This window comes from Argiope bruennichi, chromosome 3 (genome assembly GCF_947563725.1).
Source record: "Argiope bruennichi chromosome 3, qqArgBrue1.1, whole genome shotgun sequence".
In the NCBI taxonomy this organism is placed as follows: Eukaryota; Metazoa; Arthropoda; class Arachnida; order Araneae; family Araneidae; genus Argiope; species Argiope bruennichi.
The window spans coordinates 141339706-141367647 of NC_079153.1; the positions used below are offsets into that span (position 1 = coordinate 141339706).

The 27942-nt window shown below is 32.1% G+C and overlaps 1 protein-coding gene across 1 annotated transcript; it reads right to left on the reverse strand.

Annotated features, from left to right (window-relative positions):
• LOC129963521 (neuronal membrane glycoprotein M6-b-like) lies at nucleotides 1-27693 on the reverse strand. The gene is made up of 7 exons (XM_056077951.1): nucleotides 27410-27693; nucleotides 10204-10360; nucleotides 9290-9449; nucleotides 7223-7358; nucleotides 7046-7122; nucleotides 5096-5161; nucleotides 1-2164 (listed from the first exon to the last, which is right to left on the reverse strand). Exons 1-7 carry the CDS (start codon nucleotides 27411-27413, stop codon nucleotides 2036-2038), a joined length of 729 nt encoding a protein of 242 aa, XP_055933926.1. The 5' UTR covers nucleotides 27414-27693; the 3' UTR covers nucleotides 1-2035.
• Between the last annotated feature and the right edge of the window lie 249 nt (nucleotides 27694-27942).

Sequence of the window (27942 nt, forward strand, 5' to 3'; positions counted from 1 at the left end):
TAAGCTATTGAAATAAATAATGAATTTATTCATCCATATGATTACATTATATATTACATAACAATGCAATTAAATATAAATAAATATTACCATAAAAATAATTCACATTTCCATTCTATGTTAGTCTTTTTATCATCAGTCTCGTATCTCTAAAATGACTGTATATATTACATACAAATTGATAGCACTGAGATCACCAGCAGTCAACTAAAATCTAAAATGACACAAAATGTACCCAAAATTTAAGATTACATAAGAAAAATAATATTCAAAAACATTTTCAGAGCAGATTTACTCAAAAAAACAATTATGAATATGAAATACATAATATAAAAACCAACGATATATAATATTTAAAAAAAGAAAGATGAAAAACATGTAATGAGCAAATGTTCGCCTACAGTGTTTCGTGTTGAGCCAGGTGCATTTATTCATATACATCGTTGTTCATAATCGACTCATATTAGCATTTTTGTTAATCACAGTTTCCGAAGTTATCCAATTTTTGTTGCAGAGAACTATCCAGGAAATGGCACAAGCCACTAGGATTCCCTGTACCAGTTGTCTGATCTTTCCGCATGGATGGTGAGTCGAGGACAAAGTTTCAGTATCACATTTTTGGTGCAGTTTGAGAGATATGTTGAAGGTTGGTTATGAAAATAACGCTCTGCTGAAAGTAACTTTTTTCAAATGGATCCAGCATTTTAACGATGGCGAATGTCGTTTCCACTCGTTAATGGAAAGACCTAACTGGTGAGATCACTCTGTTTGGGAGCAATTATTAGAGAGCAATAATTAAAGATCACCACTGTAAACATTCTACAGTGATTGGCCGCAAATTTCTGATATCGCTCTCCCTATTCATCAGACTCGGATCCCTGCAATATATGCATACTGTTCCCGCAAAATGCAGGCGGAAGTCAGACAATGCGGACTTTTGAGACTCCTGTGGAAGTTTTGAAGGAAGGAAATGGAAATTAGGGAAATGTATTATTCCAAACGGATATTATTTTAAAGATCAAAATATTGATTCAACTAAAATTTGTAAAATGAGTTTCTTGTGATTCATATTTGCACATTGGACAGATTACGTTTTTTAGTGTATTTTTTAGTTAAAAAGAAGCGTTCATGAAGAAATTCTCTTCACAGCATTGATTCCATGGCCCCACTCTACACATTGCCATGGAGCGGCATCGGATCATGAGCAGCAAAACCCTTGGCTATGCCATTGTATTTAAACAATATGAAAAGAACATGTTTATTAATTCTGATGGTATATTTTCTCTCTGATGAAACCGGAAACAATGCTTCTAAGACGTTGATTGCGATTCTGCAACGTATATGAATAAATGCGAGCCGTTCTGATCATTTACGTAAAATTGTATAAAAATTTCTTAAAGAAAATGAATGGAATCGATTCAAGCTCATATCAAATGCTTGCACCAATTTAATATTGGAATCCATTATATGGTGAAAAAAAAAAGGGAGTGACGTCATTGTACAGAGTTTGGAATGAAGGGCAGCAATGTTTGACATGTAACTGCAATATCACTTTGACATAGCAAGTTTCAATAAGATTAGAACTAAATTTGATTTCAAAAAAAAAAGTAAATACAATCTTTGCAAAGAGGTAGGCAATGAAGTATAAAACAGGAGAATGACAGTAAATACATAGCAGATAATCGCGCCTACCATTGGTACTATATACAAAGGTATTCCCATACCGCATTCCGATCTTTTTTTTTTTTTTTTTTTTTTTTTTCTTTCAGTAGGAATAAAGAAAGGTATAGATTCAATTTTCTGGAATACAAAAAAGACAGGTCCATCACAGTTGCCAAGAAATTTTCAAGAAGGAAACTTCCACCGAAATATAAGTTGATAAGTTTTCGCTGGTTTCAGACAAAGGAAGTAATTACTCTCCCATGTTTACTTTCAAGCTTGGATCGAAACTCATGCTTTGAGCGATATTGTTTGCTTATAACCATTATCTTCTTCCAAGCAATTTCTCCTCCTTAAAAATTCCTTGGCTTACGTCCTAGAAGCGATCTTTCGGTAACGTCCCCATTTCCGAATCTTGCAAATATTGTAACTCCTGCAAATCTTTAAACTTTTCCTGATCTTTGATTCTTGTGTAGTTGGCAGCTAGACACATGATATAATGGAGCTAGAAATAATAAAGAAAAAAAATCACACATAAGTTGTCTATATAACTGACTGAGGCATCTACTGAACATTCACATTAAATGTGTACAGATGAATATATTAGACATAGCAAAAAGGTAGACATATACATGTGAATTAGAAACTATGAAAATGAAATGGATGCCTTGATTCAGTATTTTATTTGTGCCTGAAGTACATATTGTATGCGGTTAGACACCGATTCTACTAGACCCTGCAATGTATTTAAGTTTAGAAAATATCGACATTAGGCAAGCAAGAACATCCGAACTTGTTAGTACATTATTCTACAAGGTCCAGATGTGAGTTCAAGTTTGTGGTGGCCATGATAAATGCAGGCAATCAGAATCATGGTTTCGAAGTTATTGTTAAACAATTCCTGCGCGGTGGATGGTGGCATCATCATTCACGAAAGGTTTTTAATATAGAAAAAAAAAAAAAATGCAAACTACTGGATGGATTTAAAAGGGAAATAATTTTAATGTGATCATTAAGTGATACGTTGACTTTTAAAACCAGCAAAACGTCATTGCAAAATCGGCAAAATATTCTTCATACCATGATACAACGATAAATTTCAAATATCGCGCCTGTAGTCACCCCAATGGTATTATAAAGCAGTAATGGATTGCTCTGACCTGTGTGATATTCGGCAGAATGAAACTGATAATAAGAAAGCTAAGCAAGGTATCGTTTTGCAATAATAATAAGAAAAAAAAAACATTTTTTTACATCAAAAATGTATATTTAACTAGAAATTAAAGTCCTAAAATGGCAAACATTAGCAAGAAAACAATGAAACAAACTATTTTATATTTCAATTTTGAGCGAGCATTAACATAATGCATAATATAGTTCAAAAAATGAATATAGTGAAAATTTTAAAGAATAAATTTTGAGATTTATATTGATTTCAAATTATAAATAAATAATTTCGATTTAAAAACACGCCATGAATGAGTATATCATAGCTTTGGTGGCGGCAGACCTTTTACCTCAGACGGGTCGCGGAGAAATAATAAAATTGTAATAAATACAAATGCGTTGAGCTCGGGGCATTTTCTTCTTACTCCCTACAAAACTTTATGTGCGAGTTCGATATTCTGAAGTGAAAAAATGTAGCTTATGTGACAATCATTTTCTAACTTATTCAAAACGGAACATATCTGATATCACGTTCTTTTTACATCACACTCGCCAACTCATTAGAGCTAGGTTTGGAAAAATATCCCGGGTTTTCAGAATTAGAACATAAAATCCTTTCAAATATTTGTAACTTGCTTTTAATCCCTACTTGTTACCTACTGCCTGTCACTTATTACTTTTATTGAATCGAAACTGCATTCGTATTTTCGAGTATAAGGGTAAGACAAAGATCGCGCTGTTTTAAGGAATTATCTTACAACTTTTATTATTTATTTCGAGTTCAAAAAAGAAACCAGTGCTGGCCTACTACACTCCTAAGTCACATGCAATTCACATAATTTGCTGATTTTGCATTATTCCCCCTCTTAATTGAATTCGCACAAATATTCACGAATTTCTCATTCACTGACCAGCACACTTGATTCAAACATTTACGCAACTGTTGAAAACACCAAAAGCGCCTCGTTCTATATGAATGAAGCTAAAACGGTATCCCTGCAAGAGCATTCTGTCCATATCTCCTGCGGGAGATGTAACTATCGATTACGGCTTTTCTGTAACTTACCACAGGATCTGTAATCGGTCATCAGGATTAGCGGTGGATAGTCTAAATTCAGTAACTGTATGCATAACCTTCGATGAATTGACACTAAGCTGTTCTTTTTGACTTACATCGATATAAAAGAATTATGGCTGGTGAGGTCTGTTCGTGGTGGAGAGGCGATATTTCGGGGGTGCTTCTACAGTTGTAGCAGATATAGTACATAAAAAATAACTCTGAAGCCGGAGCTCTTCTTTCTGCCTTTCAGCGATGTGAAAGAAAGAATTACGGCTGATGAGGTTGGTTTTGTAGCGTTTCACTTTTTTTCCAAACGCAACCGAATAATCTATTAGACGAAATAACTACTAATCGACAATTCTACAATTCTACTCAATAGTTAATGACTAAAATTATACTCCGATAACATTGTAGGGTTTAGATCAATAATGCCAAAGCCACTGACTTTTGCTATAATTCTTGAAAAACATATTTTCATTCATAGACACTACCAAAGAGTGAAAGATTTTTTTTTCTGAAACAGAATATCAGCCGAAACAAAAATGGGACTATAGTTAGGGCTATTTCATTTCATATGGAAGAATTCTGATTATTATTATTATTATTTTGTTTTGTTTTATAGAAAGCTGTGTACATCAGGAGAAATCTGATTTAGCGTTGTAGTGGTAATAATTGATGTGCAGTTGAGTGAAAGGGAAGAGATTTTTTTTTTATTGTATCCTTAGAAGACGACATAGATTCATTTTAAAAGTGCGCATTAATGCAGCTTTGATCAACAGAATGTATGAGTGGATCCGGTCTTTGCAACCGAATAGAGAATGTCAGTGTGACTGAGTTTTTGTCACATGACATAATGCAATGTTTCTTATATTTATAACTAGGTGTGATCAACCGAGCTCGTAATGTCTATAACTTTTAGTTATAGACATAACGAGGAAATTCTGTGCAATATATTCTGTTTTAAACATCCGAATATCAGTTTCAGAAGCACCATCAATCAATATAAGAATGGTGAGAGCCCAGCTTGTTTCGAGAGATCCAAGTATGACCTGACTTCCTTTGTCGCTTTAATTTCACTTAGCCCATTAATAGCCTTATACTGGATTTCTGACCAACGTAGCACGGAAAACCTAATATTTTGCGTTTATAACCATTAGTCTTAACTTTCATTTGAGTGAGGTTAATGAGATGACATTCATAATTACTTACCAAACTTATAATAACTACAATTGAAGCAGCAAAGGACAAAATGTAGTACGGCTCTGCATAGATAACCTGCAAATGAGCACACAAATCAAAACTGTTTAACTTGAAAAAAGCATTCGATCATACACAAAGTATATTGAAAAGGGACTAATCTATAATTAAGCAAAAAAAAAAAAAAATCGGCGGAATACTATTTATAACCTGTGATCAGAATTCTTATGGAGCAATAATATATTTTTCAGTTATAAAATTTACTTTAATATATACTTTTAAATAATATAAATAATATATACTTAAAATATACTTTTAAAGACCCCAAAAGAGGTCACGAAATGGAGATATTTTAATATTTTCCCCCATATTTACGATAAGTTAATTCCATTTAAATCAATATAAAATTCTACTACTAATTAATTCCATATTCATTTTCCCAGATTATAAAAAGAAATCTTATCATTACAAATTTTTTTTATCTGTAATTTATTAGTCGCCATTTTAAATAAGTCAAACCTCGCTTAACGACTGATTCGCAGAAGCAAAACAAAAAGTGACTCGGTTAGCGAGCGATGTTTCGTAGGACGAGCGGCGAGGGACGTCACGTACTGCATTGGCTTGTATCAGTCTGGGTTGAGCGTTTATTTGAAGAGAGTCCTTATATCAACATGGAAGAAGTTTTGGCTGTATAGTGTTTTAGAAGGATTTTCAGCAAATACTTGTGGAGCCTTAATGGACGAGATTTTGTCTTTGGTCAAGATCATGGGGCTAGAGGTGCAGAGCAATGACATCGATGAGCTGATGGAAGAACATAATCAGAACTACCGAAGAGCTTATGGAGTTATGGAGCGACATTTTGCGTCAGAATAAAAAAATATGGAAAAAAAATTGTTTAGCATTACGAGTAAGATTCTGGAAAGAATTATGTTCGGTAAATGAGGTTCCACTGTATTAGACTGAACGATAAGCTTTTAAATGCCATCAGGAATAAATGATAAGTTCGATAAATAAGAATCCAACTTTTCTGCATTCATTTGGTCAATGGAAGCTCCTCCACTCCTAATGTCTTTCAGTTTTCCCTTCAGACTTTTGTTGAACGCTTGTTCAACGTCATTTAAGAATATTCATCAGCTTTTCAAAGTACCGGTTGATTGTCGCAAGCAAACAGTATAATTAGAAGGAATTTTGTTCAATATTCTAATGCCTTTAAAATGGGCAATCATGGGAAAGTTTGCTGTTTTCTGGAATTCGAAATTCAGTTAAATATAAATACTTAAAATTAAATAAATAAAAGTTAATACAAAAAGTTAAATACATTTACTCTATAAAAATCAAATTTCTATTATAAATACATAAATTTTTTTAGTAACATGATATGAGTTTGCAACGCAATATTTAATTTTCCTATCACTTTTCTGTGATTATTAATCATAATAAGTATACAAATCTAACTCAAAATTATTTAATAAAAACTGTATTTTTAATTATATTTGCCATAGAATGAATCGATAATAATCGAGTAAAAAAATCAAAGTGAAATTTAGAAAATAATGATGGTTAAAAGAATGCTCTGGATAAATTTTTGGCTAATGATACAAAAATGAATGGCAAAAAGAAGGAAGTACACATTAATAAAGAAATAGAAAATAATACAAATATATCAGAGACAGATTTCATAGTTTCGGGAGATAAATCTAACCAAATCCTATTGTCTTTTAAAGACAGCTATTAAATTCTAATTAGTTAACTAATTAAAAATAATAAAATAATTATATAATCTAATTTCTATTAATAAAAATATAACTATTACAATTAAAAGGATTTGAAATTAGGAAAATGATTAAAAGAATGCAAAAAATAGGAAATTCGAAATTCAGGCCTTAATATAAAACCATGATAATAACCAGAGAGAAAATAATAATAAGAATAATAATTAAAAATGACCAGAGAGAAACTTACGGTGTCGGTACAAAACATTTTCTTCTTTTTGCAGATGTGCAGTGTATTTATATCAGTTCCATTTGGGAACATGAAATCTGCAATTTAAAGTGAAAAACTAGAGTTTCAATAAAAAACATAACAGTATTACAGAGGAACAATCTTTTAACAACAGTATTAATATCGGAAAAAACTTACGGAATTGTTGCAAATCGACGCAGTCAGTGGAGTTTTCGCAGAGACCTCTCCATACGTGGAAAACAAACACCACCACCACTAAGCAGCAAGCGATAGCCAGCCACACCAAATTGATGATGTAAACAATAGCCATGCACTGGAAAACGAGGTCAACAGTTATATTTTCATGCCGACTATCGTCCACAAAATATGATTACAATTATTAATTGTAAGACATTTAGTTGTTGTCAGTCCAATTCCTTTCAATTAACAGAATGCTCTTGTATAAGTAAAAAAAAAAAAAAAAAAAATCAAGGACCTTTTAAAGGTATTCTAACCCCCTATATCATCAGTAAATAGAAATATACCGCCTATTTCATATTCAACGACAATGACTCTGAATATTGTTTTTATAGAATGTAACAGAAAACTATAAGCTTTAACAACTTTAGGGGAAAATATCAATGCATGCGGTTAAAATGTTACCGGTTTGGCCAGACAATGTTTGCCGAAGATTGATTATTCACGTATACCGGGAAAAAAATAGATCAGAAGATATTACGATAATTTATCTCAGAAGAAATGGAGGGTGTTCTTACTACTTTTGAAAATCAAAAAACGTCTTGAATTTTAATGTTAACAAATGCATTGCGATTTTAAATTACTGTATAGCCAGAAAAAAAAAACATACTTTAAAAGAATGACATAGACATGTCTGTCATCTCTTGAATGCAGCTCCTATATATATTCATTTAATACACTTTATGTTAAAACAATGTGTATGTATTTTAGAACGACAATTTTAATGAAGACTGAAATTGGTCTCTCGGTCGAAGTCTATTTTATGTTATACAAAAATTGGTAAAAACTGGCCTGAAGCAAGGTGCAATCGAAAATTGTTTCCGCATTGGCTCAGCATTTTACTATTCTCACGGACATTATTTCTTTTACTCGCTAAAGGAAACTGAAGTGATTCATATGAAAGAACGAGCTATTTATTAATCGAAATTTTGATTGGAGATGATTTCTATTGAACTGGACGGTTGCGAAACTTCCTGAGAAGTTGATTGATGCCTTCCCTATTTGAAAGGTTTTAAGTGGTACTTGATCGATAAAATATAAAGTCAGCCACATCCATAGAGAAAAATAATGTTACAAATAGAAGATGAAGATTTCCTTGCCTCTTGAGGTTGAAGACTCAGAATTAAAACAAAGTGATTATTTATTGATCCATTACTATCTATACCGATACTGTCACCATCTTCCATACTGAAAACAGCAACAAACTTATTTCTCTCTGGAACAGCTTAACTTCCACTTAAGGGCAACAATTTTATGTTATCAATGTTACGAAATGGACATTTGTTGTTCCACGGGAGGCTTAATGGGGGCAGGGGGGAAATTAATAGATTCTCACCAATCATTTTTGGCCAATCCCGTTTAGACGAAGTGAGTCTCGTAGTAGCATTGACAATGCTTTTTTTGAATAGTAGACCTCTAGTCTATAACAGATATTAACATCAGATTATTTCTTGACACGAAAGAAATGAACATTAGTATCTTCCGATGTAGAAAGTATGATTACAGATCACGCAAGATATTAAAAGATTCAGTGAGATTATCTATGTATGGGCAAGGCAAAGAATATTTTTCATGAAAGTTGCAAACCATCATTAGCTTCATGTGAAATGAATGACTTAAATCTTTTTTTTCTTCATAAATTTCTGACAGGTCTGATAAATATTCTTGTGAACGAATTTTTACTGAAGCTAAAGCATATATGAAGTTCAAGGGCAGTTTGATTACCTTTCCTGGAAAATTCTAAAAAACATATGCATCCGAAAGTGTTTGTATATTTTTGACTTGCACGTGGCTTAAATTTAAATACTGCTAAGCAATGAATGAAGCATTATCAGTCTCAAAGCATTGTTTTTTGTTTTAATATTTGTGGCTTAATGAAATGAAAGTGTTATCCCAAGAAAAAGACAATGAAAATATTTTTATAGCTAATGTACAGTTTGAATCAAATCTTTGTATTACAGCTGAAATTCACAACTATTCACTAAAAAATATAGGAAATACTCTCACCAAAGCTGAAGAAATTCTGCCTCCTACACGGGATTTCCATCCTCTGTATACTTTCGATCTCGTGGCTCCCGTGGAACAGATGCCGACGATAAGCAGTGTCACGGCCAGGAGTCCCATGAAGGAGCCCACAATGATGAAGACGAGTTGAAGTTCATTCAACCTGAAGAAGGAGGCCAGAAAAGAAAGTCAGGACTCTCGAAAACAGTTTGAAGCTCTTGGATTTATTATGAAGCATTTTGTACAACATAATTTTTATTTTTATTTTTCATCTTGGAGCACAAATTATTTTGGCCGTGCTTAGCACTTATCGTGAAAAATAGTTGACAAGTAAATTACAATAAAAAATTAATTAAATTTTAAAAATAAAATTGATAAATTAAATTAAATTTAAATTTTTTTTATTAAATTTAATTATAATAAAAAATAATTTATAATAACTAACTTTTGTGTAGTGTCAAAGACGAAAGAACGATGAGGAAGACAAAAAATGACATGATTAACAATCTGAAATAAAATATACCACACTGATATTAGAAACAAATGTTCACATTATTATTAAATCACCCATCCCACTGATTTTTAAAATATGTTCGATAAAATTTTATGTCATCTAAAATGAGTTTTATTAACAAACCTCTACACAAATCATGGATTACTTTTTAAAAAGTACTGGTGCCTTGGGAAAAGTCTAGATTCAAAAGAGATCCGAGAATGAGAAGTTTAAAAATCACTGAATATATCGAAACGGAACGTCATGAAGTACCATTATAACATCTTAATTAATATCACAATGATTTATGGAGATTTCACCCTTCTCAGATGATTTAGACAGTCAGGATTGATAATTGTACCGCAAAAAAAAGTTCACAGTGCAAAATATCGGATCAAAAAGAAGGGAGAAGGAGCTTACTCACCATTCGAGGTTGTAGGTGAAGAGGTCCTCGAACATCCGCAGCGTGAGTCGCACGGCGGGGTAAAGGCAGGTGAGGAAGGTGAGTACTCCGGCGCAGCAGAAAATGGTCGCTATCAGGGTCCCGTACGGCACTCTCGTCATGCATCTGGCGCACTGACCTACGGAAGAGACAGAAACAAATAACCGGTCATGCATGTCCAAGTATCGCATTCAATATTTGTAGCAAATACTTCCCCGTAGAATCCTTTGCCTGCGCAATTTATGAACGAAAGTCTGGAAAAAGCCTTGTTCCCAAAAAGGGCACCCCCCACTGTTTGGATAGTTATCAGAAGGAGCTAAATCATTGCAAAATGGAAACGGCAAGATTCCACCCACTGAAAGCTTTGTATAAAATTTTGAGTTTGAAGGCAACGTGAGGTCTGGCACACATATATTCCCCGATTAAAAACCAATTCTACCTTTTTATTTAATCTGAATTACGAGTTTCACATACAGAGACATTCTTAGTTGATAACAAGCAAATTTCATTTTGTCTTTCAATGACAAATCAATTTTTAATTAGACGAGATTTCAATTGTTATGAACTCTCTTAAAACTCAATAAACTTTGTCATTAACTACGGTGGCATAATAATAGCCACTGCTGCCCCTTCCAGGAGAAAAATATCGCTCTAAATTTATATGATTTAGAGGAACGCTTCTTATAATTTTCTGTACTGTTTCTCCCAAGCATAATATCGTAGTGGCTGTGAAAGCCTAAATCTATTTCTAGTTCTGGAGTAACGGTCAAAGCAAATATGCGTTTTTTGTTTTGCACAATTAAAAAATAAAAACACAGAAATTCTGGGTTTCTTTCACCTCAGAAAGAATTTCTACGTTTTCTACAGGAGATATCTAAGCAATAATTTCAATTAGCTTCACACTTAACATAATCTCTTAATGGATTGAATTCCGTCTTCACTGTAACTTTAACTTAAGAATTGCGCGGACTTAACTTTCTCACAGAATCAAAGTGTTAATATTTGTAAATCCCTTCTAAAACTATATAAAATCGAATTCTTTCTCATGCAGGCTCTTTTATTCTTTCGGCCTCCTTACTCGATTCATCTGTTGTCTTTAGCCATGGCTTGGACAAAGAAATCTGGAATCTCTAAAAATTGAGCTATATCCATGCAATTTTAAAGTTGGAAAAACTTTAAAAAAAATCAATGGCTACTTTTTCAAAACAAGCTTTACTTTTATATATTTCATACAATAAGGAAAACTCATGAACCAAGCCCAGTTCCGACCACAGAGTTGATTTCAAAGTTTTAATTCACAGGGAACCCTATGATACCCAGATATGTCATAGAGGGCCGTTGCTTCCACCAACTTTATTTTCGAAAGAAATAGAAAAAAAAAAAAAAAAAACTATCTGTATATTGTCTGTTGGAATATCACAAAACAGAGTTGCTGGCTCTAATCACTGAACCGATTTCGAAGGCATTTACTTCATATGAAAGTTTATGGCTTCTAGATCATTCAGCCTGGGTTTTGCGAAAAATCAAAAACACTTCACTATGTATTCTCTTTGGAGAGTTTTCAACCACAATCATTCAACTGATTTCGAAAGTGTTTGCTTTATATGAATGCTCACGACATCTCGATACGTCGTCAGTTCTATTCCCTTCATCTCCGATTCGAGAGATATTGTCATATAAAGAAGACTTTGAAACAGCTCTCAGTCTTAACAATTAGGATGATTTCGCCAATTTTTTTTATCGCCAACTTGACAATTTCACCATTTTGAAATAATATATCTAACCATTAATAAGTTATAACTAACCATAGAAAATTGTGTTTATATCATTATTTAACTGAACTTTTATTATACTTTTATTGGGATAGATGAAATTAATCAAAATTGACTGACATGAGTAAATTATTGTTGGCAATACTAGCCGTCTTTGGTGAATTATCTTAATATGAATATCTTAATATAATTATCTCATATGAATTATCTTAATATAATTATCTCATATGAATTATCTTAATATAATAATACTGAGCATTTTTAATAACTTAACATTGAACTAAATACTGAACAATTTTAATGCTACAAATCTCATGAAAATAAAAGAAAGTATTATTTAAAATTATGATTGTATAATAATAATAATAGAGCAAGACGGAGAAAATAATTGGAGACAAAATCGTTTCAGTTGTTGATTTTGGTAACTGTACGTAAATTTAATTTTGTATCATTTCTCAGAAAAAAAAGTGAAAAGGGCTGACGAACCTTTTTGGCGTGTGTAGGAGTAGTGAGCTTTCATACACGATAATAATAATTAAAAAAATTGCAAAATCGGTACATTAAATATTTTAGAGGGCGAGTTCAATTAATGTTTTTCTTCGCCGAGGAATAATGCTTTCTAAATATCTCTCGAAAATGGATGGTGGTAAAGAAAAGGGCAACATTGATTTCATAAGAAATTCGTATGTCCCCTGGTGACATAAATTTTATATGAAATAAAATATAGCGAAAAAGGCACAGTGTTTGTGGGTGGAGAAATGGAGAAATTGGTTTTACCAATTATTTACAGATTGTGGGTGACAGCTGGTCATCGCGGGTGGATAGTTTAAATATTTTAATTCATCAAAATATTCTAGTAGATGCAATTTCAGAAAACGAACCAGAGATGCTTGATAACAGATAAAATTGACTCTTATTCATAACCAATATATGCAAAAGTAATTAGGTTTAACTGATATAATTAGAATTATCGGAAGTTTTGAACTGTTTCTGCAAATGAAATTCGAGCTTCACCGTCTTTTCCGCCTATACTTTAAAAAAAATATCATTCGTATGGTGATAGGAATATGCTAATTAATTGATCCTCATTTTTTCGGATTTGAATCGTCTGGAATCAAATAAGAGATTGAATCGATTTAAAATCACAAATTAACTTTTTGATCAGCTTTTTTAAAGGTCTGTAATCATTTGGATTTCACAAAACACGCCATTCTTCCACGTTTTAAAGTTAATGCTTTCCAGGATCAAATTAGAATTTTCCATTATATTTAATAACGTTCAAAGACGATAACATTTTTCCCCCGTCCATTTATGGGGCTGAACGAAATGCCAAAATGGTCCGTGTCTTCTGTTTTTGGATAAACGAATGTTTACTATACAAATTTAGAACATAAGTAAGGATCTGTTTTTCTATTTCAAAAAGATGTTTACAATAAACAAGGCTTAATCCCATTGTCCTCAGTTTAAAAAAAAATTTTTTTTTACTTATCTACATTTGAATTTTGATGCAGGTATTTTAATAAAACAGTAACCCAAAAAAATTATTATGATTTTTAATTGACATTTTCGTGCATTTAAATGAGAAAATAATTAAAGAAAAACTGACTTTCTTATTCTAAAATTTATAGGGTTCTCTGCCTATCAAAATAACAATAAAAAAGTTTTAAGGAAACATAAAAATCGAATCACTGAAATTATGGAGGAGCAATTTACAATTTTAATTAATTCTAAATAAAATTCTATTATTCTTTCTTAAAAAACAATACTAGCCAAATTGGCTGCTTTATGTCTAATGATTTGTTATGTAGAATAATTTGCGCAATTTACAAATAATACACTAGCACCTATATCCACGCTTTGTTGTTAGAAGTTAATCTTCAAACAGAAATACTAATATACGCGCGTCATTTCAATTAAAATAAATTTACATTTTAATTTTTTATTTTATATACGGAATATACAAAGAGAAAGTATAAAGATCGTCATAATACTTTCTGTTAAGACAATCTTATAACGATCAACGATTGTAATCGTGTGATTTTATGAGTGTCCAGGTCTCTTTGTCTGGTAAATACTATGGAAGTATTTTTATAAAAAAACAACTATAATTTAATGATGCAAAGTGCGAAAAATGTCAGATAATTCGTCAGTGTTGAACGTCGTTACCAAAGTTTGGACGAAATTGGCTAAAGATAAAACTATCTGGTCAGCTGCCTCGATGTAAATACAACTAAAATACGCATCAATTTTAGCGGTTGAAATTCGGCATAAAATTTATACCAAAATCGTACACATGTATCAAAATTTGGAAAAAAATCCATTGAAAAATCCACTCAATATGTCAGGTTAAATGAAATTTAGTGTGTGGGTTTCACATCAAAACCGCAAATTTATATCAAATTTTTGCTCTAATCTGTTATAAGGAACAAAGGCTGATGCGAGTCTTTTTACTGTGTTACGAAGCTTCATAGAAACCGAGTTATGCTGAGCAAGTGGAGGGGAGAATATACTTCCGTTGATTTTCGCTTTATGCAAGAAATCGAGCTTTTTAAAAGAATGAATTTATCGGACACTTTTTTTTTTTTCAGTCGTAAGGAATTCCGTACATAGATTGCTGCTAAGTCATTAAGTAAAGTTTACAGCCACTTAATTATGAGCATCTGTATGCGCCAAAACTGCATAGTAGCAACACATCGTGACAAACACTCGCTATTGTTCGCTCTTTCGGCGCATGCGCACTCTTCTTTTTCCGCACGCATGATTTTATTGGATTCACATAGCTGGCTGAATGTAAATCCAACTTTAACCCCCACCCCCACGCACACAGAGAGAGAGAAAGGGAAGGTTGAAACAAACACCATGAGAACGCATTGTTGGACTCGCGTCACTCAAGACAAAACACAGAGTGAACGCTGCTCAACCAAGAAAATCTCGAGTAAAAAAATGGGGCATGCATAAATCACTTGTGTGGCAAAAAATAGTTGAAGGTTCGCTTCCATAGCCAGAGGTCGGACAAGAGGCTGCTCATGAAGTTTTTTTTCCGCAGAAACCTAATTTATGCTATTTTAAATGATATCTCTTAATTTTCCGATGTTCTGCTATTCTCTTACCCCTTCTCGGGAATTAAAAAAATTGTATAATAGCAACTGGGGCATAGGTTAATGACCAAATCGGGGAAAAAAGCTTTAATTTAAGATTTTTATTGTTTTTTTTTTTTTTTTCGCTTTAGTAAGGATTCAGTATGACTTTCTGATTCTCTTAACTGAGAAATGAACTTCGGCTATTAAGTGAGAAAAAAATGAAATGAAATGAGATGTTTTCACTAAATTACTCGAAAACGATACATTCATCCCTAAAAAGGGAGAACAAAAAAGTTATATAGCACACACATCTGAGTAAAATCAATATTAACTACACATATAAAAATATAAGAACTAGCTTTTATTAAAATTCCTATTAAATTTTCTAATTTTCAAAAAGAAAAAATGTGTCTTTCTTTCAAACGATGATGAGCAAGTCAAAGAAGTTGTATAAATAAAGTGTTCTACGCAAAAAAAAAAAAAAAAAAAAAAAAAAAAAAAAAAACATTTATTTTTAAATGCAAATATAAATATATTGGTGCAGAAAAATCAGAATGCTAGTATAGTGTAAAGTTTGAAAAGAGAGTGCCAGCTAGTTTGAGCCCTGTTTAATTCACAATGGTTTAAAATTATGAACTCCACATCAAAGAACACATAACGAAGAGCAAATAGACTATAAAACACTAATCAATTCCTAGTTAGAACTATAATGAAAGTGTTACGATATAAATTTAATAAAAAAAATGAATAAAATTAAAAATAAAACGTCGGTCTTTAACTAAAACTTTATTTGTCTACTTTTTCTTAGAAGTAGTCTTTTATTGCACCATCAATGTGTATAGCATCACAAACCTTTCACATATTGTGAAATTTTACCGCCCCTCAAAAGTGCCGCTCGGTCTCCATCATCTTCTCTACGATACTCCACCCAATGCTCGGTAGAACTTTTAAAGAGGAAGTCATAATTCTTCATGTCATTATGTCTACTAATGGATAGTCTACTTTTCTTGCGATTGCGTTCTTTCTGCAAAGAAGCAGTTCGGTAAAAATCTTCGAAAGCACTGTATCATTAGGGCTGCGCTTGCACCCCTGAATATGGATATTTCATGCAGTATGGTGGTTTAGTTTAATTGTATTGAAGTCCCGTTTTTTAAAACAACACTAGGACTATTTTAGGATGGACCTCGTAATTTCGAACCGTGGTCAGATGACGAGGACGATACCTGAGTTAGTACCCCCTCTCAAACTTCTACATCACACCAGTGGGAGGACGTTTGGCTCCGACGGATTTAACGTGCACCAGGCCCGCTTACACGACGGTTCTTCGGTGGAATCGGGCCTCGAACCTGAAGCCCTCCGGTTCCGAAGCCGAGGCCTTACCACCAGGCCACTGCGATCTCAGTCAGTATGTTGGAGACATATTGAAATGATTGAACGACTGATGATCCCGATTCATTTCCCTGAATAGGAAAAATCAAAATTGTTGTTCCTCTTGATAATGTACCAAGAGCGAAAGAAATACCAAATGTCTCAGTGCGAAACCAAAAACACACAAATACCGATCGAAATTTAAAACAAAATTACATTTATTCGAGAAGTGAAAAATATTATTGTATTATAACTTGGTGGCAATCCGGCATTTATTTCCGGTCTGCGGAATTCAAATGGCTCATGGATTCAAGTCAAATATGAGGAATCCCTTGAAGGAGTGAATTCATGGGCCTATAGACTGCTAATATATAATTTTTTTAAAATCCCACCCCATTCAGAAAACGGGGGGAGAATTATATCAAAATTCTCGATAATAGCAGTATCGAGAATTTTGATATAATTTAAAAGGATATGTATAAGATTTCTGGGTAAAAAAATACAATCTCGGCTGAACACTTTTCCGAAGAAAAATGATGAAGTTATTGAATTGTCATGGTTAGTCCAATAACTTTAATGTAGTTATAACAAATCTCAAGCCATAACTATAGTAAGAGGCCTCAGAAAATGTTTTGTTTGGAAAAGGTCAGAAGATTAAATTTAACAGCTGTAATTAAATTCTTTATTTTTTTGGAGAGAAAAATTATCATTCTTTATAATACCATAAGTCAATTTTAAAGAATCTCATAATTTAGTAGGAATATGAAGGGGGGAAAAATATTTTCCTAAATATAATTTTCTGGAACGGCAGTTTGCATAAAAAAATAAGATTTATCAAAGCATAAAACGACTCAAACTGCATAAAATAGCATTCTTTACTTCATTTGGACCATTTTTTATACTAGATATATTTGCCTAATTTTAACTGTTTAAAAATTAACTACTGGGATTGGATTAAAGTGTATATATTGTTACTAAATTTTTTTCTACAAATACCGCCACTCAATTGTAATAACTCAGCGCATTTAATCGCTAGTTCAGCAGCTTGCTTGCTGTCTAATCTTTTAAAATCTTTTACTCGTCGGCGACTTCGACTCCTCTCACACACGACTTCTTCGCAGCTTCAGAGTGTCCGTCTTTTATAGTTTCGGGAGGCGGGGCTAGAATCTTCAGACCAATCAGGACGTCTCTGGGTGTATCTCGGTTCCTACTAGATGGATCGTGAAACTTCTCGAACTTTCCAGTATGATCCATTTTGTCACCAAGTCGCCAAACTCAGCACGCACAGGACAGATCTTACAAAGGTTTTAACGGTTTTTCCAGGATCACACTATTTGTGCCGGGTAGCAAAATTACAGATTTGTAACAATATCATGCTTCATGCTTAATTCATTTCTTACAGACGTTCCAAAATTTCACTTTTTTAGGTTAAGTTTGCAATTTGAGTTATTTCCCATATATTGATTTTGACCACCTTTTAATTTGAGCTTTTATCAAAATTAAAAAGTTAAATTAATTAAACTTTTAAATTATTATAACATATCATATAAAACATTAATTAAAATTAATTATTATAAATTAAATTCTTTCTTTGCGAGCATAACCTGTTCTTTCAGGTTATATTTCATTTTTATTTTGTGCGAAAAAAATTGTTGTAAAATATGCTTAAAATATTTTAAAAAATTCATTAAAAATAAAAATTTAATTTATATGTTAAATATCTGATGTCATTGAAAAGATATATTTTAATGATGATAAAATAAGATTTTAAAAGATATCTTAACTTTAAAATGATGTGAAAATTATTTTTGTACTGTTATTATTTTGGAAATTATCACGAGAAAATGCCAAAATTTCGCTTAATATTTAATTATTAATAATTCTGAACAAGATGTCACAAAAATCGCTCATATACAGACATACACATTCATGTTTATTATAAAGAAAGAATATTTCTTTAGACATGAAACGCAGGACAGACTAATTTTAACAACTCATTTGGGGAGCGACAAATACCACGGGTTTGTTCCTCTTGCCACCTAGGATTATTCAATTGCCTAAAATTGAAACATTCAATTCAGAATCTTGAAACATCGACGAAATACAAAAACCGGAAATCGCTAGTTATTCCCATACAACACTTTGCCTCTACATTACACCCCGGTGTCATCGCCTGAAGAAAACACGCACTGAAAGATAATGTAGAAATATTCGAGAGGCAAAATATTTCCGTTTCAGATCTTATCAGGCAACAAAGACATGCATCAGAGTGGCCGGTTACTGACATCGAAACAGTTTCCACAACCTTCTCATGCGGAGGAAAAGGATAAAATCTTACCATATAAAGGCAGAAAATTACCGTATATTGTTATTATATTTTTTTTATTTATTGCAATAAATTCTTTTCGTTGTTCGGATAAAAATTGTTTGTTGAGTCTCGCAACTCTTTCCTTAGATCGATTGTGTTAAAAAATATTGATCTCTACAATATTCATATCATCATATCACGCCTACATACTACACTCATGTAGTTTGCTGCGCTCACATAAATGCAACAGAGACAGTCAGCTTTTGGCAGATACGGTTTTAAATTTCATACAATCTGGAGGTAAAATTATAATTAAATTTCCTTCATTCAAGAAAACTTTTTAAAGTTATGTTGTTCACGTAAACATGACTGGTCCACAGATCTATTTCCCATATATTGATTTTGACCAATATTTGAAGCAAATTTTCAATTAAGGTGATAAAACAATACGCTAAATTTAGATTGTTATGTTTTGGAGTTGCGTTCATATATTATGCAATTCCAAAAATATATTTTTTGGGTTAAAGAGTTTTGAAACCTGGAGATTGATCAAAATTTTGAGGTTGACTATTTTGGTGATCACAATATTTTCTCCTTGTGCAATTCGTATAAGAACACCGAAATGAGTCGCATAACTAAACGTCAAGTTTGATGATGATTGAAAATAAAATGGAATAATGTAAGAGCATTCTATTGATTTTTATACACTTATCTTACTAATGACAGCATTTGATAGAACAAAATAATAATTTTTGGTTACTGTAAAAACTAATCATCTTTCATTGATTGAGTTTGAATCGATCTATATTCGCAAAACAAAGGATAAAATTGTTTTATTATGTGGAAAATAATTAAATGTTATTTATAATATCTTATAAATAATTTCATTTAATTCGGGACATAAAACAATCTTTAAAAAAATTTATTTTAAGGTTCGCACAGCCATTAACGAATGATAAAATGTCCAACACACACACACACACACAAAACATTTTTTGACTACCCTTAAGTTTGAAAAAGAAATCGTAGAATGCTTGGGAAGTTTTTTGGATTATTATTAAAGGAGTCAAAGCAAGTGTCAAGGACGCTTTTACTACCTGTTTTGTTGTAATCAAAACAGGTTTCTCTGAAGAAGCATCCTTTCGGGGTGCAACAACTGGACATAACGAGAGCAGGAAATTCGAAACACACGTTTATAAGTTTTCTTTTCGTTCGATTCGAAAAGTAATCCCAGTCGGTGCTTGGCAAGTGGAGTAGTACGGGGTTGCCGTAACAGCTTCGATTGGGGTCCTTAGAAAATGAAACTCATAATTGTTAGTTATTATACAAGTATTTCCTTTCTTAGAGATGATTCATCGCTTTTTATGCCATGAAATGGCTTACAGGGATCCAGTAGTTTGGAAAGAATAAAGAAAATATCCAGAATTCATTTGTACATTTATCTGGTACAGCAGCTTCTTTCTTCATTTCATTTATTTATTTATTTTGCAAATTAATAAAATTTTACAAAACATTTTAAGATTGTTCATTCCGAACTTTCGTTTCGGTAAAAACAAGCACTGCTTCATCAAAATCCAGCGTTCGGCACAAAGGATATTCAGCCGACAGCGCTCTTAGACGACGCAGCCCATCTTGTCTCCAATAATTCCTAAAATATGTTTACATTGCTTTGAATTTTGGAAATAAATGTTCGCCATTTACTGTGGCCAGGGGAATGCTCCAAAATAATTTGAATGCATTGCACACTTCAGGAAAGTTTTACGATTCAAAAGATTTTTTTAAAAATGCTTAGTAGATAGGCAAATTCCCCAACAGATGAAGATTATACCATTTCGTGTTGATCTATAACTAAAGTTCTCTTTCATAAAATAACACACACACACACACACACACACACACACACACACACACACACACACACACACACACACACACATTTCATGCAAACATGCCACATAAAAAATACTGAATCACTTTTTTGCTTCCTCTAAATTACAATTACAAGGTTTTTTAAAAACATTTAATAGTGTTATAAAAGAGTTCTAAAGCATCTAAAAAATGAAGATAAGTGTAGTGGTGGACCAAGAGCTTAAAATGAAGCATCTGTTGGGAGGGAGCACATTGCCGCTGCTTGATTTCAGGTTGAATGACAAAATGCACCCTACCACTGGACAGTTGGGATGTAACAAGTGAGAAACGATAATGCAGAAGGTGTATCAAAGAAATAGAAGACGGATTGCTGAAGACAGCATCGAGGACAGGAAGTCTGAGAATAAAAGTGGATTCAGAGAAGAGCGTGGAAGGTGAAACAGAAATAACAGAAAAAGGGGCCTTAAAAGTTCGATGTATATTGCATGGCAAAAGATTACTTAGGTCTGAAAGTATATCCATTTCATTTATTTTTCTTGTTTTTGATAACACATTGAAAAAACACATTCGAAACACACACTGAAAATTAGAATATTATTTACTGGTAAAAAGTGAATGGCAAAAATAGGAAAATAAGAAAAATTAAGAAAAAGAAGAAAAAAAAAAAATATTCCAGCTATTGAATGGTCTCGATGTTCGTCTGAAGTATTTTTTTTTCACGGCATTTCACTTTTTCTTTTCACCATATCATACCGTCCGTCTGATTTATGGGAGAATTCGGATACTGCATAACTAATTCTTTATGGTGACCATAAAACAGTCAGTGTCAAATGTACCTTCTGAATATGTCAGTTATGATAAAATGTTTTGAAGAACTGAATATCATCGGTCCTGGCACAACTCGATGGTACTAAAATGATTCGGGGGAGGGGGGTTTATTTCGAAGTCGTTTATACCAGAGTTCTCAACATTAAAAGCAAAAAACTTCATAAACACCAAATTATATGCTTAAAGTCACCGGAAGAACTCATTACTTTTCTGCATGAAATGACTAATTCTGTGAAAGAATAAATTGCATTTTGTTTGTCCATGCTGAAAACATAATGTTGATCGTGATATTGGTCTATAGAAAGAGAACCGTGCTTCAGACGAAATTTAAAGACTAATTAGTCAATGAAAAGCTTCAGACCATAATCATTTGGAATATTCCGGTTGGGAATAGCGCTGAATGCACTTATCTTTTAACAGTTTTGTTGGGTTAAATTAAGTAAAACGTACAATTCTCAGCACTAATATTCTGATCATTTTTCACACTCACTAAGCTGAGCCTAGAAAATACGTCTTTGCTCTTAATATGGGAATTTTCTCATCATTCATTTGGTGAGAAATGTCTAGAAACGTACTTTAACCTCTTAACTATTTTCATAAATATCTGTAAATTTTTATCAGTTTCTTGCTCTGTATTTGCAAACAAACGATATTCTAGTTCCGAAGCTTATTTTCGGCATGTAATACCATAAACAAAGAAAATAAACGAAGTTGATATTTTTTAAGATTTAAATAACCTTTTGCTACATTGAACTAATATAATTCATCGATAAGATGAAGCGGGAAAAATAAAGTCCTGATTAGGATCTAAAATATGTATATTAAAGTCATTTCTCATAATTTTGTTTACTTTGTAGTAAAAATACAACGGGAAGTTATGGATGAAACAGTTTTTAATAGCTAAAGCTATAATGAAAAGAAAGAAATCTTTATAAAATGATGAGAAACAATCCATTTTTGTCACTTTAAAGTGTTAAGCAGGAGAGGAAAATATCAAATTTGTTTCTTCATAACGTTTCTCACCATTTCGTAACTTTTACGCAGTATTACAATATTATTATTTTTTCTCACCATCCTAATGTACAATCGAAAGTGAATTCGGGAAAACTAATCGGAGGACTGGGACGACACGCTGACATATTTCTCTATTTCTGGCACCTCTTTCCACTCTACTCTCTTTCTTTCAAACCGTGTGACTGGGCGAAAAAGGTGCGTTATTATTGCGCATGTGCAACAGAAAAAAAATAAAATAAAATCGGAAACTATACTAATCGGCTGTCTTTCAGGAAGAGTTCTCACTTCATAAAGAAAGTCATATTTCCAGAAGACTCAAATTTCGAAAAATAAAACTGCTTTTAATTTCAAATAAATTTTAATATTATATGCAAAATTTTAAAAAATTGTAAAAAATATATACTTAAAAACTTGATGGAAGTGTAATTCTATGTACATCCGAAAATCATACATAGAATATATTTAAATTCAAAGCGCATTGCAGTCACATGATAAACGTCACTGCATAAGTCATCTAACTACACCAGTGGCGGATTTAGATATTTTACAACACTACTGCAGTGCACATTATGAGATCCCTTTATTAATAAGATCAATTTACTTTCGATTCCGCACACTTTCAGTATGTTTTTTATTTATTTTAGATGATCTTTTATTTAAAAAAACGTTATTTATTTTCTAAAAATATATATCTTTATCTATTATGATTCCATGCTGTCCATCCATTACTGAAACCGAAGTTCAGGGTTTAGAAATATTCTAACAACCAAATGAAACGTAATGAACCAAATAAGAAACCGATCAACTATACTCGATTAAGCGTTGATAATATCCTAATAGCTTATCATTCACAGAATTTGTATTTTTTACAAACGTAATTAACTAGGAAAATAAAGTCTTCTAATCGATTCGCTTGCGGTCTATTCTCTGCTTAGCTGTCCTAGACTGCTTAGTAGAACTGAAACCCGCCACTGTCCCCCCCCCTTCCCCATAAAAGATGTACAACAGGTTCGAAAATTACTTCGGCGAAGTGCAGATGATGAGCATAAACTGAATGCACATGGTGTGCTATCATTTTGTTTGTATGAAAAATTAACGTGAAAGTCAACAAAAATAATATATTTAATAAATCCAGGCTTTTTACTCACTACAGAGAATTGTCCCCAAGTGCATATTTTTTTTCTGTTCCCAATGAGTGAAATTTCCTGCGCGATCCAGTTTCCGTGTAAGCTACATTCATCATATCAACCAGAGGCTAAATTAACCCCATCAGTTCAAGGAGAATTTGTTCGATTATGTGTAAAAAAAAAAAAAAAAAAAAAAAAAAATACAGAATAATCAAAATAATTTCAGAGTTTTACTATGCAAAAACTATATTTATTAGAAAGATGCATACTTCTATTGATGCATTTAAGCTTTGGAGACAAACAGATGACAGCAGACAGATAGATGTCCAATTTTATTCCTTTTACAACATGGTATACATCGCATCAAAAATGAAATATCAATGCATTTTCTGTAGCATGTCTCTGTCGATATTAACAGTAGCATGCCTAACATAGGCTTTCAAATCAACTATGCTTGTTAGACATGAAGGTATATACACCATCTATACAATGGGATCTGAAAATATCTGGACCAATGGCCAAAACACTGATGTGGTAATATGCTATTGAGGTAGTTACGCATTTTTGTGAACAAAGGAGGCATCACATTATCTTGTAGAATGAAGCCAAGCAGTTCATACTGTAGGATGCGCATCTCTGTGCTTTCCAGCTTTAACTTCTTTGAGGCATCCTATTTCTAATCATTACTGCCATCATCGACAGAGACATACTACAGGAAATTCGACAAGAATTGCATTCAGATTCGACGCATGCTGCGTTGCTAAATGATTATATGCGATGCCTGCCTTCCTAGCTTGAATATATGAATTTTCCAGGTAATATTTTCAAAATAATTACAGGAATCACCTGTTGCACAATGAAGTGATTTTGACTCACCTTGTCTCGTAAATAAGCAGAAGAATTATTTTGTTTCAGTTTAACAATAAAAACACAGAACTTTCTGTGAAATAAATCCGCGACAATATCGAGTGTGCAACACCTTCGCTACTGACAACTTATACTTTTTGTATGAAAAAAAAAACACCTTTTTTTTTACTTCTTCCACATCATCTCTTAACATTATTAAAAACATTAATTGAGTTTGAAAGTATTTCATTCGTATAAGAATATGAATTGCCTAAAGAAAGAAGGATTTCTTATTTTATCTTCTTAGATCTCTCCGTTGGAATTTAAAATAGGAGTAATATTTTTTTTAAATATGTTTCCCAACTGAAGTGCAGAAAAAACGCAATATCTTCCAAAAGAATGAAATTTTTAATAAAGGTTGCTAAAGGCTAAATAATTTGAAAATTCATTTTCTGCTTAAAGTTGATTAGAATGTAAAACTCGATTGAATAGGTTTGTGCATTTTTTCCGATGAATTCCGTTTCATTTATCAATAATTATTACTTGTTCGAAATACAAGAAATAATATATATTACAATTTTTTCCCTTCTAATTCTCCTTTTAAACCGACATACGATGTACCGAGATTCGAGAAGTCAGATGTCGAAAATTCGAAAGAATTCAGCGGATTGTTGCAAAATAATAATAATAATTAAGTACTAGCTAAATCATTCTGTACATTAAAAAAAGCCTCTGCAATGGAAAAAGGCTCCTTTTAACTGTTCCATTCATTCAAAATCATAAACTAGAAAACTCCATTTTTACTACTGACGAAGCTATTTTAGGGGTGCGAGCATTGTTAGAGGGGAGAAGTTTTTCAAAATGAGACCTCATTTAAAAAAACAAAAACAACCGAGATGAGCGATGAGGAATCAGCTATTAAGGTATCTAGCAATTGACGCGTGAAACAGATTTTAATGATATTATTTATTGATCGATTATTTATATGGTATAGGGTTGACAGTCATTACGAAAATAAAAAAGCAGGTAGATTTTATTATGGCTTTGTATGCAAATCCTAGACATAAAATGAGCCATTTTCTTACTTAAGGAATATAAACGGTTTACTTTCAAAGACTCATCGTGAATTCGTAAGAAAATAAATTCTAAATACAAACTAAAATTATAATATGCCTACACTTAACTGAATCACAACAAAAGTAAAATGAATAAAAAGGGAAATGAGCATTTGTGAAAATATTTTTTGTTAAAATTCAATTAGCTTGATGAATGAATATCCGAGAAAAAAGTTTCCTATCTGTGCTTCATGAATGTGTTTAATGGTACAAGAACCATTTTCGCCGAAGAAAAAAATCCGATTGTTCTTTTTTCTGCCATCAAGAACAGGGAAGTATGCAATGAATACTTATAAAATACAAACTACATAAACAGTTCATTTTGGGTTTTTTACACTATAAATTTAAAATTCAGCAGGTCCAAACGAATTTGTACAGAAAGAATGAAAAAAAAAAAAATTATTGGTTTGGTATCTTGCAATTTATATTTCTAGCTGGTTTCGAATTTCAAGGAGAGATGCTTTACATAGGATTTCGGAGAATAACTTGCAAATGTTTAATGTATCGTCCTCCATTCAGGACCAGAAACCTAATGGCTCGCAACAGTGAATCCTATTTCTCTTCCAATGCTATCAAAGATGCAGCTTAATGTAGCGAAAAAGTACAATCTTCTACTTGCATGACAACTTTAGCATATCCAAAAATATAACATATTTATAATAAAAAATATTCATAACACTTGTTGAAAGGAAAACTTTTATTAATGTTTAAAAAAAACATTTCTCTTATTATTTCAGCCTTTTATTTATGATTATAATTTTGAAATAAATTTCCTTCATTTCACTCCCATATATCAAAATTCAATTCAATGAATCGATCGATTGGTAATGAAATACGCTGAATATAATTATGACAATAGTTAAAAATGAATCGACAAAAAATGTAAACAATATTGAAAAACACTAACACATTAGGAAGTCAGTTACAAATCGATTCAAAAATACCATCATTACAAACATGAAATAATTAAAACAACAGACTACATATAAAAACTAAATATCAAGCCTGACATAAACTATTATTCTTTTACTTCGTTAAAAGCATTTCAGCATACAAATAATGAGGGATTTTTTTTTTCTAAATTTCCTATAACTCAGTCATTTTGCTTTTCCATTTCTAAGGAAAAAACGTAAATAATTGAAATGTCATTAAGGGCAAGTGTAAATAATGTTCAAAATCCAAGGTAAAAATTCACATCAGATTCAAAAGAAAAAGTTTCTCATAAAAATGATAAAAAATATTATTTGTAAATTTTCCCATTGCATAGGTTGCTAAAAAAATTATTTTTAGAAATATCTTTAAATGACTTAAAAACAATTTCCTTGGCAAACGAATACACAAATGTTATGGAAGCTACTCTTACTGAATTTATTTCAGTGAAAAATAAATTTGTAAACCAAATTTTATAAATCGTTTTTGATTAAATCAATAATAAAATAAAGTGAAAAAACTGTAAATAAAACTAAAATACTAAATAAATGATATAAATTATGATAATAAATACTCAAATTACAAAAACAAAACAAAAATAATAATAAAGCGAAAAATAAAAATAAAAAAATTATCATCTGTATAACGTCATGCATTTTCACAATGAAGAAAAAAAAACATGCAACGTAGTATAAACAGCAACAAAAAGTTGCGAACATGAAAAACTGTGATTATCTCAAATAATTGAATTTACAACGTTTTTTTTTTAATTCATTCATTATCATTCTAGCGATAATTTTTATTTTAATCTGTAAACATCATAACCTACGGAAAGATTTTTTTTTTTTTTTTTTTTTGCCAAGGTATTCGAAAACAAGTCTAACACAGAACGTATCATAACTGTTTTCAATCACATGGCGATTCTACTCACCCATAGTGGATTCCGGGATTTAACTATTTCCAACAGTTGATTTCCCACTTTAAATATTCATTCCATTCTACTATGAGTAGCACTTCCTAGTACGTGATTTCGAAGCCCCTTGTACTTGGCCACACCTCGTTTCGCGCACCTTGATCATCTGAATACACGCTACCTGACCTAGGTAGCAAGTTGTTACGGTCTGTGGTTGTCATTGTTGTTCCCAAACAATCTAACGCCATCTATGTTCCCTTCCAATAACTAAATGATGTATGTACAAATGAAACGAATCGACTGGCTGCGCGATTGCCCGCTCGCCGCCGCAGTGCATCGGTCAACTAACTGAGGCTTTAGGGCGCTGCACTTTAAGAGTCGATCATAATCTATTTCAGGTTAAGGCAAACTAGCCAAATTTATTTCCACATAAAACTTAGATGAGAAATAACCATTCCATCGAAACTGCTGCCATTAAAAATCAAAGCCAAATGATCGTAACAACCAAACGTTTGTGCAATGAATGATTTTGAAATATTTCAGCCAAACAT